The sequence below is a fragment of the Mugil cephalus genome, chromosome 6 (assembly GCF_022458985.1).
Source record: "Mugil cephalus isolate CIBA_MC_2020 chromosome 6, CIBA_Mcephalus_1.1, whole genome shotgun sequence".
Lineage (NCBI taxonomy): Eukaryota > Metazoa > Chordata > Actinopteri > Mugiliformes > Mugilidae > Mugil > Mugil cephalus.
The window spans coordinates 2,140,681-2,155,353 of NC_061775.1; the positions used below are offsets into that span (position 1 = coordinate 2,140,681).

The 14,673-nt window shown below is 38.7% G+C and overlaps 1 protein-coding gene across 3 annotated transcripts; it reads left to right on the forward strand.

Annotated features, from left to right (window-relative positions):
* Positions 1-1,505: 1,505 nt before the first annotated feature.
* Positions 1,506-14,592, forward strand: prkacba (protein kinase, cAMP-dependent, catalytic, beta a). 3 transcript variants are annotated; one of them, XM_047586341.1, is made up of 11 exons: positions 1,506-1,818; positions 4,680-4,688; positions 5,356-5,417; positions 5,789-5,917; positions 6,823-6,921; positions 7,357-7,439; positions 7,573-7,699; positions 9,790-9,885; positions 10,730-10,852; positions 11,060-11,224; positions 11,400-14,592. In XM_047586341.1, the coding sequence occupies exons 1-11, from the start codon at positions 1,773-1,775 to the stop codon at positions 11,523-11,525; spliced, it is 1,065 nt and encodes a 354-aa protein (XP_047442297.1). In that variant the 5' UTR covers positions 1,506-1,772; the 3' UTR covers positions 11,526-14,592. The 3 variants fall into 3 exon arrangements, with proteins under 3 accessions (XP_047442297.1, XP_047442298.1, XP_047442296.1); XM_047586342.1 differs by lacking the exon at positions 4,680-4,688; XM_047586340.1 differs by lacking the exons at positions 1,506-1,818; positions 4,680-4,688 and adding an exon at positions 1,839-3,529.
* The last annotated feature ends 81 nt before the right edge of the window (positions 14,593-14,673 follow it).

A 14,673-nucleotide genomic window follows, 5' to 3' on the forward strand; every position in this document is an offset into this window, starting at 1 on the left:
TGGGTCGCTGGCCGTGGTGCTAAAAACAACCTTACCGTTAATGGCCGCGTCATTAACGTGCAGTTCACTTCTTTCAAATGTGTCATACTCTCTTCTTCTTACGCTCTTGTTTTTATTTTACGCGTGTCTTTGACAGGCCAACATGGCGTGCAAAGTTTTCTGACAAGTTCTAAACCCACTGACAACTGAAATTCTCAGTGTTTTTTGACAGTTTCTTTGACATTACACACGAATTTTTCATTGATGAATGGGTCTTTATTTATTTATTTATTCTGCGGTTCATCCCTGTGGCTGAAATAATCACGTATTGATGTATTTTAGTGCCTCAAAGGGTCTGTCTACCTTTGTGACATACAGTCGTGACAATTTGACAATTATTTAGGTTGTAAAGCCAGTGTTTATAAATGCTGGAGTGTATGTTTTCAGGCTATTATTGCATAGACTTACTTTGTAATTATATACATTAATTATAAGTATTTAAATAGCAATAATTAATAATAATTATAATTAACATCCCTCCCATCACGTCTTCTCCCTACTGCCCTCAGGGAGGAGGTACACAAGCAGATTGTGCCCTCTGCCTAAACTTACACCCTCACTCACCCCCCTCCTGATAGTTAAATACCGCTGGTGAGAAATAATATTTCACTTATGCCTCACAGTAAGAAAGTCTGAGTTTGAATCTGACTGGGGCCTTTCAGTGTGGAGTTTGCATGTTCTCCCTGTGCCAGTGTAGGTTCTCTCTGGATACTCCAGCTTACCCCCACCATCCAAAGACATGCTTATAGGTTCATTGGTGATTCTAAATTGGTGTAAGTGTGAGAGTGAGTGTGAATCTAGCTCTGCGTCGGACTGGAGATTCAGATACAGACAACTTTATTAATCCCACCAGGGGCAATTTGTTTGGACGCCTCGCATACATACAATAAATAGAATAATAAAAGCAGAATGGAATAATAAAAGCAGAATGGGACAAGTAAAATGACAAGAAACACAGCAGAATCAATGGTCAATAAATAGACTTAGACAGACTTTGCTTGGTCATAGTAACTTATTACAAAACTTGTTATAAGAAGATCAGCTGTTATACAGCTGGATAGATTATGGAATAAAAGAAGTTCTGGTGCGTTCATTATAACAGCAGAGCTAAATCAGTCTGCTGGAGAATGAACTCCTCTGCTCCTCTAATGTTTGGTGAAGTGGATGGGATGGATTTTCCAAAATAGAGAGCAATTTATCCAAATAAATCTAAATGTAAATTCACAAGAGATTTTAATTTTCGAGAATTTAAAAATCACAATAAATCTAGACTCTTGAATCTGTATATTAATCAGTATTGTCATGCATTAATGTATTAAAATGGTTACCATAATAATTACTAACTGCAACCGCTATCAATATTTTTACTTAAATATAGTGATCATTGATACTATTTACGACCGGTACCCGAAGGCAGCAAATCTTTTCCTTGGGCATTCCCACATGACGTGAACGCAACACAAAACGACAGCAGGCAGAGGTGAAAAGTCTGGATCATGTTGTCATTCCAGCGGAGGCATACTTGAACGACAAAGGACCTCGTAAATACGGACTACTAAGGCGACGAGCGGGCCACGTCGAGGTTCTGTCCGCAGAGAGGAGACATTGATGTCGTTTTCGGCCAAGCGGTTAAGCACAAGCTGAAATTTGTTAGCTCGCTGACGGAGCACCCTGTTAGCTACCCGCCACCATCACCGCTCCTAGCCAGCTGTGGGTCGCCCCGTCTTCCTGCGATGGGAAACACAGCGACTGCCAAGAAAGGCAATGAACAAGAAAGCGGTGAGCCCAAGGAAACAGCCCACCTAGCCTGTTAGCCGTTTAAATGTCACTGCTGCTTGTTTATTAAAGTCAGAGATGAGCAGTATTTAGCAGCTGCTGCCCAGTGTTAGCAGACTCTACAGCAATACGAGGCTGCAGAGCACAACCATCTTTGGTAGGGCAGTTTACAAGCCGTGCTTTTCTCTCTCGTTATCATTTCTATTTGCTTATCTCAACTGAAACCGTATCACAAAGGATGCAGGGTGCTCATTAATGATGGCGTTAAAAGCATCATATGAGCAAACGCCAGTGTGGTCCTCGGTGTCTTATTGGAGCTACATCACAGCGACCAATGTCAAGAAAGAAAGTTGAAATTAAAGCTTTTTTTGTTTGTTATTATTTGATGTTCAACTGATCCTTAAAAGCGCCCTGTTTGGTTTTCAAAGAGCTAACAATGTGTGCCTGGAGCCAGATAACATCAGCAAACATGGTTATACTCGAAGTGCAAGGCCTGATTATTGCTAACAACAGGTCCCTGATAGCTGCTAACACTCAGGTTGATCAGGACTGATGGATGTAGTAGTAGCAGGACAATCGTCGTAAAAAGAAGTTTCCTAGATTTTTTTTTTAGTGGTGTTGTTTTCCTGTTGAAAAACTGCAAAATGCTCACTTTGTGACCCACGGTCACTGCTCACATATAGTGGCATTAACATGTTGTGTTGATGCTACAACTCCAAGGGTGCCCTCTTAGTCGAATTTCACCTGTTGGAGAGCAATCTTAGCCACTCACTTAATCACTGGAAAGCAGTAGTCAGTGGCCACAGTGTTGCCTTCACTGTGTGCTTCTGAGTAATGTCCAGCCTAATCCACCAAACTGTGCCATAGCCAGTGGTGTGTCTGGAGAGCACTGATCTTGACCTGCTTTCTGACTGGCACCGGTTCATAGAGTCTCACAGACTTGTGACTCAAGCCACCTGTGTGGTGTTTCTGCAGGGTGGGGCTGACTGTACGTTAATGTACAGTAACACTACAATGCTAACGAGAAATATATTAACTTGTCGGTGTCATTTTGGTTTAATGCTGTTATTCTGAGTATCCCAACTGGTGTAACCCCCCACATTTCTACTACTCCAGCATTATTTAAAGTACACAGCTAAGGGTCACACCACAAGGGTGAATCTGACAATAAGGGAAAGTTCTCTGATGAACTGCATTTTAAAACATAACCACCAGAGAGCACACTAACCTAGGGTGATAACTTCTGTTTTGGTGTTACAAGCTTACTGTTTTCCTAACAGCACAATGATGAATCCACCGAAGATGTACAGGGCTTTTGGCATGACATAACAAAGCTGGCATTTTAGTTGGTGCACTTCTTTCAAAACAATGTCACCATTTGCATGGGAGATGAAGTGTAGTGGACATGCAGTTGGCTGCTGAAATTGAAGCAGAGTACGTGAACAGGAAGCTTAACTCAGTGTGGTTAGCCAAGCATTGCAAAGCACTTGACTGCAGACAGGAAGTTAGAATCACTGGCTGTCAACGGCTACTTTGCCTGTGTGTCTTCTCACTCACACACGTCAAGATATTTGGCTCAAAATGGCCCAGGGAAAGGATCAATCCTTCGCCAGCCGTATTTTCCACAAATATCTTAAGAGTGGCCAAGAGCAGAAAGGACAAGAGAGTGAGATTCCTCATATCTCTGAGTTCACCATAATGTGGGATCAGTTGAGTAAGTGCAGTGCATTGCTTTTACTTTTAAATGTGTTCGCCATCTGTAGCTCTGAGTAGGATCGCGTTTACTTCACACATGTCAAACCAGCGATGCGGTGTAACTTCGTCGAAACTAAAGTCCTGTTTAATGGGTTTGACAGATCTCCTAATTAAATATTTTTTTTGTTGCGTTGTTGTTACGTCTATGTGCTAGTGCAGTTGGCCTTCAAGTTCCTTGAACTGTGAGCAGCCGCTTGGTGTTCAGAGTTACCTACCTTATCAGGTTCACAATTGCAGTATTTATGCACATTCTGCATCCACCAGTGATATTAGCGAAAGCGGCTTAGGCAAAACACTTTGTAGTGCAGGTCATTTGTGGTGCCACAGTCGCTTACATCATCTTAATATCTGTGCCCTGTCATTTTTGTGTACTCTTTTGCAAGTATGGAATGTGTTTTATGTGGGCTTTTTACAATGTCATTTCAATCAGTGTTGTCTTTTATTCTTTGTGGGATAACTTACACCTCCAGCACTGGCAGGAAAGACGGATAAAATTGGAACTAAATACAGAACAATACCTACTACACACAAGCAAATGGCCATGGACAGAAACCCCACCTGATGTCTAATTTTCAACGTTTAATAATAAGAAAAAGAAGATAATAGGAAGAACTACTCAAATATTCGTAACTCAGAATCTGATTTGATTACTTTGACACAATGAGGGGAGCTGTGGCATAGAGAGTCACAGGTTCAACCCCCGAATTGCTCCCTGGGCATTACCCAAGTGTACACACCACTGTGTAAACAAATTGTTGGGTTTAATGCAGACAAAGAATTTCCCCATGGGCGATCAATTAACTCATAGTTCTCTTCTATTCTATGTCTTGTTTGATGTGCAATAAGATGTAATCATCCTATGACTTCAGACAGTATTTGTTTTGACCACCTCTTTTAAAGACAATCAAAGAAACCAAACATAATATTGTTGTTTCCATCTAGATTCATTTTATTTGGTCTAACTTCTATCCTACAGTAGCGATGCCTTATGTTGTCTTCTTCAGTGTCATTTTGTTGTGTGACTCTAACATGTTCTTCATAAATGTTTCTTCCTCTCTTTCTCTTCTCCATCATTTCCATCCATGTGGGTGAATGTTCCTGCAAACCAGAGACTTTTGGTATGCTCATTTCTCCATGAGGCATCCCAAGTCATAGAGTGATTTTTTGCAATGACTAGATTAAAATGTTTCTTGCCATGTTAAATAGTCATGTCTGTTAAGGTACAAGTGTGTCAGTGCTAGGTATGCATTTAAATTAGTACCAGCGTACCAAAGTGTGACACCAATGAGACATTAGACACCTAGAAATTACTCTTTGACTTTGGACATCTCATGTCTGCTGTGACTTTCACAATGCACTGTCTAATGTATTGCCTGCACTGTAGTCTCAGTTATGCATTTTGTCCTTTCTCTGCCCTATGTCGTTGCTGCCTCTCCCCTTTTACTCCTACCTACTCCTGAAAGGGATGCAGAATAGCTTGTCTTCAAATTGGCCAATTCTTTAAACTCCACAGAGCTCTTTGCATCACTTTGTGATTTCAAATCTCCTGCATAGGTGTGTGGTTGTGAGTTTTATAATATAGGTCTTTTTTTGCTGTTTAAGTACAGTCCTACCTCCCTAATACTTTACATTTGCCTGATCTTAAAACGCATTTGCTCCTCTGAACGTGTGAACTGCCTTTGTTTGGTTTCCCTGAACTCGTTATAGTGCCCTGAACCTGTTAACTGACCTTGTGCGGGTACCAAAATTCAAATTCTTGTATTACAAATTTGTCTCCTTTTGTAGTGAAAGAGTTCTTAGCTAAAGCCAAAGAAGATTTTTTAAGAAAATGGGAGTGTCCACCACAGGTAAGTTGCTTCCAATGAGCACTTTACTTAAAGAATTCAAACTTCTTAACACTTAACACGAATTTCTCTCAACACTTGAGGTATGTTATTGCCAAAATCTGATAAATAGTATTACAGAACTAAGCTTCTTCCTGTGGCCACTTCCTAAGCTCGAAATGTTAGAGATCTTATTGACTCAAATGCTGGCTGATTGAAAAATCGTACTGTATCACACATTTCCGTTCAGTTTATATGCTTGTTTTTTTTCTTTTCTTTAAGCTACTATAAGAAAAAAGCTAGTGGTGGCCATCAGAGTTTAACTTTCTGTATGCCAAATTTCCAAATTGCCTCAGTTTAATTTTGTAATTTTTGCCGATAACGTGTTTCCTCAGAACACAACGAGCCTGGATGACTTTGACAGGTTCAAGACTCTGGGCACTGGCTCATTTGGACGAGTAATGCTTGTTAAACATAAAGGAACAAATCAGTTCTATGCCATGAAGATCTTGGACAAACAAAAAGTAAGTGAATGATTTGGGGGGAAAAATCCATAAAAACCAGAGATTTAAATTATGCTTCTTTTTAAAAGAAAACCCTACAAATGCTTGACATGACTGTGTGTCATGAAGGAAATGAAACGCCTCTCCTCATGCACTGCACTGCTATCACGGCAAACCGCAAACATGTCTTGCATGAGAGTTTCGATTTAAAAAAAAAAAAATGATGTGAAAGAAGCAGGTTAGCATCTCTCTGCTCTCTTGAATTTCAGAGGTAAACTTTGCTGACTTTCTGTTTCGGTTCCACAGCTACAAAACATTCCTTTTATACGTTGTAGGGCTTCTCATTCTGTATATCTCTATATTTTATGTACTAAACTCTTAGTAGTTCCTCACACAACTAAACGGTTTAAAATGTTCAATATAATGTCACAGTAGATATCATGGCTGTTTTTTTATTTGTAGTATTTTATTATTTCTTTGATCTCTCACTGTGTTCTGACTTCCTAAGCTTCAAAAAAACAGTCTTTGTGAAACAAAGAGCTACCAAATCAGAACGTATCATGAAGCTGTGTGAATGCAGTGGCATGCAGCTATTCACATTCAAACCAGTCATGACTGAACTGCATGACAAAACAAAGAACATTTAAAAAAGAAAAAAAACACACACATTATCTATCTTCAAGAATAATGCCATTTTAACACTTAACATTTTTATCACACTGAGCCAGTAACTGACTGGAGTGTAAAATAAATGGTTCAAAAATATAAAAATAATGCAATACCTCTTTTGGCCATAGGGGGAGTAGATGTACCAACAATCATGTGTACTTAATGTGTTGGATTTTAGAAATTGCTCAATGCATCGATACCTACAGTACAAGATGTGTAACATATTATGATATTTGCTTGTCTCTTGTGTCATTTAGGTGGTGAAGTTGAAGCAAATAGAACACACGCTAAATGAAAAGAGAATACTGCAGGCCGTCTCCTTCCCCTTCCTCGTCAGATTGGAGTACGCTTTCAAGGTACTAGGAATACTAAATGTGCAACGCTGTTGTACACTGTTCTCTCCAAACCCCTTGGTTATACCGCGCAGGGTTAGTCTTGTACCGGTTTTATTAAACATTTGCTTGAAGTTCTAGCAGTCTTTCTGTGCAGCCAGAATCCACTACTTCTCTGCTCGTACTGTACAGCTCTAGCATTACCTGTTGCATTACTTGTTATGTCCAGTCAAGCACTTGAATATGTAGTTCTGTAACTAAAACATACCAACTTTGAAAACCAGAGTTCATACCCGACTGTGAATTTGTTGCATCAAGGTTTTGTTCACTTGTTGGGGTGCTAGAGTTGGACTGCACATCTTAGTAGTTCAAGTTGAATAATTGAGCAACTTCAACAAAGAAGTCATACCCACAACAATAACGTGACACTAACAGAAGTTCTATTACTTTAATCAACAGGACAACTCAAACCTCTACATGGTGATGGAATATGTGCCCGGTGGAGAAATGTTCTCACACCTCAGACGCACTGGAAGGTTCAGGTACTGTACACATCATTTGAACTGTATTTTTGTTTTGTTGACTGTGTTGTTGTTGTTGCTGGACAAAACGGTATTTGCTCTAACACCTTGTTGGCTGACTTCACTTTTGACTCTTAACGTTTATCTCTTTCAGCGAACACCATGCACGATTTTATGCAGCTCAGATCGTACTCACCTTTGAGTACCTTCACTCCTTAGACCTCATCTACAGAGACCTGAAGCCTGAAAACCTGCTCATAGACCAACATGGATACATCCAGGTACACAACAGCTGTATCATTTATGTGGAAAGGTCATTGAAAATCATTCACAAATTTAATCTGTACTATAAGTCATGTCCCATGAGTAACCCAGAAGGTATTCAGAAAACGTTGCAATCATTAATTGTGATAATAACAGTTTGAAGAACAAGGAGGTATGTGTGTGTACCTTCCAGACACGTGTGCACTGGTGCCCATAAAGTTGGAATAAAATAATTCTACATCTTCTCATGAAATAGTGACAGTGTGATTCATATAAAGAGGATTGTGTCTGAAAACAAAATTATTCCAACTTCTTGGGAAACAGTGTACATAGATGGACAACACAAACAAGCGGGCCAGTATTGCTAAACGATTAAGAGTGCACTCACACTTGGCAAGCATGTTTGAAGACCAAGGTCTGGTTCTATTTACCAGCGTGACCACTGCCTACCGTACGCTGGCATGCTTGAAGAGGTGGACCAGAGCACAGTGCAGTTGGACTTGACCATAAGTGAGATCCAAAAACCCATTGGGGTTTATATATATTAATCTCACCTCCTTACGTCAGTACAACATTTATATAAAAATAGTAATACACAAAATAACCAGTAGCTCTTAAATAGTTTACAGCATAAAATTGACATCCAGAAAAGATTTATTTTTTAAAAAATGTGTGAGTATATGATGAGAATGTGTAAACTTAAGCATAAGTACAGTACATCAGGTCAGGGTCTCCAAGAATATCCTAAGCTTATGTTTAAAGCGATTTACAGAAGTAGACTGGGATGAAATATGGATATATCTGTTCCATAGTTGCGCCTCTGTCTCTCATAGAGAATCGACAGTTCAGTACAGAACTTTGGGAGAAGTAACCAATTAACCTGTCTTATAATAAGGTTGTGTACGTCACTGAAAAATGCTTTAGAAGGCAAAAATGGAGAATGAATAAGCATGTTAGGTATTTGTTTAAATTATCAACTGATATTCAGTTGTTTGAGCAGAGGGCCTGAGTGAGCAGACCATTCACTGTATGTAGCAATTCTGCAGAACTGCTTCTGTAACATAAAACGTTTATGGAGATATGTAGCTCTCCAAATGATATTACAAGATATTAGATATGGATAGATTCAGCTATAATGTAGGGTTAGGAGACATTTTTGGTGAACCAAACATCAAAATTTACAAATGATTCCAATAGATTTCGATATTTTATTATAGACAAGGTGAATATGACTCTTCCAACTTAAGTTTCCATCAACATGGATTTCATGGATTACTTACTATGGACAGACAAATCATTATTATATCTTCATTATTAGGTATGTCCATAAGTACAGATAAATCAGCAAAAAGCACAGGAAACATAAAGCTGCATAGGCGTACTCAAGCCTAGCATATTGAAGTCCTCATAAAACATCTAGTGGCATTTGTTGTCCCATATTTACATGTATCCTGGGAAAATAGAGCTAGGGAGGCTGCTAACCTCCCAAGAACCCTAGTCTCCTGGGACTGATCAGCTCCAGTGGCCTGAGCGGGGACTGTCCATAAGGAGCCAAGTATCAAAGTCTGTGAAAGAGAGACGTGGGGGGAAAGGACGGGACAGGAAAAGTGTTTATTTGGACATAAAATTAATATAAGATAAAATAATCCTTTAAATTATCCTCACAGGACAAAGAAAAGTAAAGATTAACTACTAAAAACTACATATTAAATACAACAGTAGTTCTGCTGTATTTGAGTTCTGTTGTTCATATGAGGGATCGAGTTGGTTGTACAGCCTCACAGCAGGAAGTCATCGAGATTTTTTTAATTTTACCTTTATTTAACCAGATAGATCCTGTTGAGACCCATGATGATATGTAGGTAACATACAGTGCAAAACACATACAAAGACTTGTACTGATCTCTCTGTGGTTTGTGGGGTAGTGCTAACCAGGGACAAATATATAGTTAAGTGTCTTATGTTAGTATTCCCTACAAGTTTAATTTGAAAAACATGACAAAGGTGCGTGTTTCTCTCATGAGTCATGGTCCAGATTAGAAGTATGTTTTTTGTTAGCTTTGTCCTTCTCACTGTTCTTATCACTCTTCTGCTGTTCTTTCCTTAGGTCACAGACTTTGGCTTTGCCAAAAGAGTAAAAGGCAGGACCTGGACATTGTGTGGAACTCCTGAGTACCTCGCTCCAGAGATCATCCTCAGCAAGGTGAGCGCCTCATCCCCATAGCTCTATACATACTGGGTGTCAAATGAAACACTGACAATGTAGTGTACGCAACTAACTAAAGGCTCATTTAGGGAACTGCAGGACATAGATGTCATAATCTACAAACGTAACCTATGCTGGTCCAAGCCATTTATAATTGTGTGCTCATCGGTCTGGATGACCTTGTAAAAACACCACCCAAACACTAGTCGGCGTTGTGCCTTTTTTGCCAGTCAGGTTAGTTTTTACTCCTATTTCCTGCTTCACTTTCAACAATGGCAACTGAAACTTTTGCCAAAAATTCCACCAAAGACGGGTCATAGAAATGTTTGTCTCTCCAAACCTCCTCAGTTAACCTTTCCTCGATGTGTTCCATCTTTATTGATCCAAAACAGTCAATTTGATAATTGCGGATTGCAGATGGAGATGCAGCTGAAAATACTAAAGCGGAAACATTGTACTACCAAGTGGACCAATCACAGCTCTTGAGGTCTGCATCGCTGCTGTGCATACTTAGGGTCTGTCCAATTAATGCGGAAGCCTAAACCGCATATTCACTGGTACTCAAATCCACATTCATTGTGAGATAAACATAGGCAAAGCAAATAATGATTTGAATAATGACACAAATAGTTACTGCTGTCATTAACTGTTTAAGCCAGTCAAATGACACAGCTCTAGAAATGTTAGTCATGACTGTGCTGGAACACTGAGGGATACGTCACATTCATGCACCCACAGTGTTATTTTAATTATTTTCAAGAAGGGGGATGCAAAAATTCTGCAATGTTACTTTAAGGTAAAACAGACAATTAAGTAGACTAATGGATTTTATTTCCTCCAGGGCTACAACAAGGCTGTGGACTGGTGGGCACTTGGAGTTCTTATCTATGAGATGGCTGCTGGTTACCCTCCTTTCTTTGCTGATCAGCCTATCCAGATCTATGAAAAGATTGTGTCAGGCAAGGTATGTAAAGAGTGCTGTGGACCAAAGTCCAACTTAATTAGTTCGTGTTATTTGAATGCACTACATTACTCTGCTTGTCTTATCGGCCACAGGTACAAACTTAATATTGGTCCTCAGTTGTTCTTTACTGATCTTAATTGTGATTTATTAAACACGTACTTTGTGCAACTTTTGTATAACATTCTTGCTTCCTTTTTTATCTTGCAGGTACGATTCCCTTCTCACTTTAGCTCTGACCTGAAGGATCTACTGAGAAACCTGCTCCAGGTGGACCTGACAAAGAGATTTGGCAACCTGAAGAATGGTGTGAATGACATAAAAAATCACAAGTGGTTCTCCACTACAGACTGGATTGCTATCTATGAGCGAAAGGTAGGCCTTGATTTGCTGGAGAATGGGCTCTATGTGTAAGTGATTTATTGTATTTTTATGATGACCTGTTTCTTGCTCCAAACATGTGATGTAACTCATATGTTAGTTTCAATTAACTGGTTCCTGATCTAAAAAAAAAAAACAAACAAAAAAACATTTCCTTTGACATTCTCAGGTTGAAGCCCCCTTCTTGCCAAAGTGCAGAGGACCAGGAGACACGAGCAACTTTGATGACTATGAAGAGGAGGACATTCGTGTCTCACAAACAGAAAAGTGTGCAAAAGAGTTTGCTGATTTCTAGTGAACGGGCAAGAGTCCCATCAGGGCTCTCGCACTTTGGGATATTTGCACTCTGTAGAAGGTTAAGGTGGAGCCGAGGCCGTCAGGTTGCTCAAACAGACGCCTCGTTCCTTCATTCCACACAGCTGAATGAGGTCCTTTTTGCCATGATTCTGCGTGCATTTAGCACTATTCTATACACAGGCACATTATGCAGACACCTGTTGTGCTGCAACACAAAGTACTAGACCACGTTCTCATCATTTGTCTTTTTTTTTTTGTTGTTGTTCTCTGTGTTGGCCACTTTTAAGTATAGCCCCTCTCCTTTTTCAATTTCTTTGAAATGCGACATGAAAGCGAATATTATTCCCATTTTTAAGCGGCACAAAGAGTGATTGATTGTATTAGCTGGTGTTGCACATATTGTGATTTAAGGTTTGGGAAATTTAAAGGATTTTTTTTTCTGACAAAGAGTTTGCCAGTTATCTGTCGTCTGTTACATACCTGAGTGTCTTTTAGGGTTCAGTTTAGTATTTGTTAATAATGAACACTGAAACATGAAGCGTTGTTCATCATTCTGGTGTCCTTAAGACCCAGAACCGTGTATTTGTGCATAGAGATATATACATTGTCTATGAGATATAAGATTTGTTTTTCTAAGTTTTGTTTAAGCATGACCAAAATTCGATCAGGAAGAATTGGTGTTGAATGAAGAAAAAGAAACACTGGGGATTTCTCAGTTTTTGATTTTCAAAGAAGGAGATTACAAGTTGACAATTGACATTAAGAAGCAGAAACTGGTCAGTCTGTTTTAGCTGATCAGTTGTAGCATTGTTTATCCATATCCGGTCACAGAACATTTCCTATTTACCTCAGTCTTGGTGCGGTATTAAAGTTATGGAATGAAATTATATATTTTTCAGATACAACTTTGTTTCACGATGAAGGAAACTGAGGATTATGTTACTGCACGCAACAGATCATTTATGTAGTACTAGAAGTGCGTCAACATGGCATTTTCCACTGGCTGAAAGTTCAGACATTCTTTAGAAGTATATCATGGGTGCAAAGCAGTGTTGGTCACATGTCTGATTAGGTTGCTTTTATTTTATTTTTAATTTTTTTAATTTTTTTTTTAACTTCTATGTTTTAACAGAGCACTTGGAAGACATTGTGTAACTGCCATATTTCTTTCGTTTTTTTATTTTTACTCTTGCATGTTTGTTATGTACGTACAGCGGTGTCACAACAAGCTAATAGTGCCCTAAAGTTTCCCGCCACTTTTGTTTGTCAGTTCTGTTAAAATTGTTTCACAGCCTGGGACAGTGATGTAGTCAGCGAAAGGCAGTTTTGAACAGCATGACGTGATCGAGCAAAAAAAAAAAGACTAAGAAAAACGTGCAACCAACCTGTCATAATAACAGAATTGAAATATAAGCTTAAAGTATTCATTGATCTGGGTCACTGCAAGCAGTTACAGTCTGCTTGCATCATTTTCTTACCAACTTACACACTGTGATGGAACAATATTCGCTCATTCTTCTCTGCAAAATTGCTCAGGCTGATTGAGGTCAGTAAGAGAAATTTAAGGGACAAAATGTTTTTTTTTTTTCTAATGTATGCCACTCTTGTTAAGTTATTGTCTGTGCATATATAATACACTTACCCATCAGAGAAGTATACTGTAGGTTTTATTAGAGATTTTTCTATAGTGAGCACCCGCCATGTCGCATTAATTCTAACATCTGTCCTTTCTGCTGAAATCCTCCCGTTGACATGTCAAAATGTTGTAAGTAAAGAATCTGTATGTCAAATGTTCAGTACCTACAAGGCAGTTCTGCTTTTGTGAACCCTTTATTCCTTTTTTAGGAAGCTCTGCCGTCCGAGTGGAGATCAGAGCTTGAGGTCATTTCTGCAGGTTGGACCCTCAGAGCTGTGGGGAAATCAAAGTTTAACATTTCAAGTTGTGTCTGAAACAATTATGCACTGTTGACAGTCTTTCAGTTTGAAGTCTTCAGACGTTTTGATTGTTATTTGCCTTGATGCTTTGGTTTTGTAAATGATGGAAATGCAGTTCAATCAACTTCAACAATCTTAGACAACCAAATGTGAAAGTCTGGGGACTGAATGCTATTTTAGGTACAGATGCACTGTATATGGATATTTGCTGTGCTTGAATTTGAACTTTGTTTTTCATTGACTGAGATCATGTTTTTATTTAGCCCTTGTTTCATTTCAAAGGCACAACTTTTTCTTATTTTTATTTATATTTGGAGATTATAAATAACATTTACATGTTTAAACTTCCATAGGTCCCAGTATACTGTATGTAAGGAAGTTGCAAATGTTATATTTTACTAAAATATATTGAATTATTTATTTGTACACCCTTTTCTTCCATTTGCCCGTAACAAGTATAAAACTTATTTACCAGTTAATGCACATCAACGCCTCTAATGCCTATCTAAAATTGTACCTTTTAGTTTTAACTTATTTTTTTATTCTCCTTACCTTTTTATGATTCTTTTTTCTCCTTTTTGGAATTTAACTTTTATCGAAAGGGATCCAAAATATTTTTTTCCCCCAGAATGTAATGTCAAGATCAAAAATATTATTTATTCGGAAAAATTTGGAAAACTACAACTGGGAATTCTAGCATGTTTCTGTCCAAACTGCCTGTTGTGTGTGTGTGTGTGTGTGTGTGTGTGTGTGTGTGTGAAAATCTTCCCAAAAACTGTGTAGGAAAAATTCACGGTTCCTCTAATGCATTGTTTATCTCCCAAGTATGTGAAATGTTTGTCAGTCTCAATGTAAATGATGGCACTTTTCCCCAAGCCACTCCACACTCCTGACTGAAGGAAATAAGTTCATGAGTTCTTGTAGCTAGTCACACATGCCAGTATGGGATCAATAATCTGAAATGTGTCTGTGTTTAGTTTGTGGATTTTTCTTTTGCACATCATTTAGAAGGCTGACACGGTTTTTCCCACCCATATTTACTTGTGTTTGCAAGGGGAATATACTTTGCTGTAGCAAATTTTATGTAACAAAGGATATGTCACTATAATAAATTCTTTTTATTAAAACCACGACTGTTTGTATTCAACACCATTAAAAACTTGTCTTGTGCCTTAGCAGGTGCTCGTCGAACTACAAACGCTGGCGTTGAA

What these genes read in the sequence shown, in the direction of transcription:
- prkacba (XM_047586340.1), top strand. Translation starts at nt 3,397, where the DNA reads ATGGCCCAGGGAAAGGATCAATCCTTCGCCAGCCGTATTTTCCACAAA. An exon ending in AGATCTTGGACAAACAAAAA is followed by an intron (nt 5,918 to 6,822) that starts GTAAGTGAATGA and finishes TGTGTCATTTAG; the next exon opens with GTGGTGAAGTTGAAGCAAAT. An exon ending in CAGAGATCATCCTCAGCAAG is followed by an intron (nt 9,886 to 10,729) that starts GTGAGCGCCTCA and finishes TATTTCCTCCAG; the next exon opens with GGCTACAACAAGGCTGTGGA.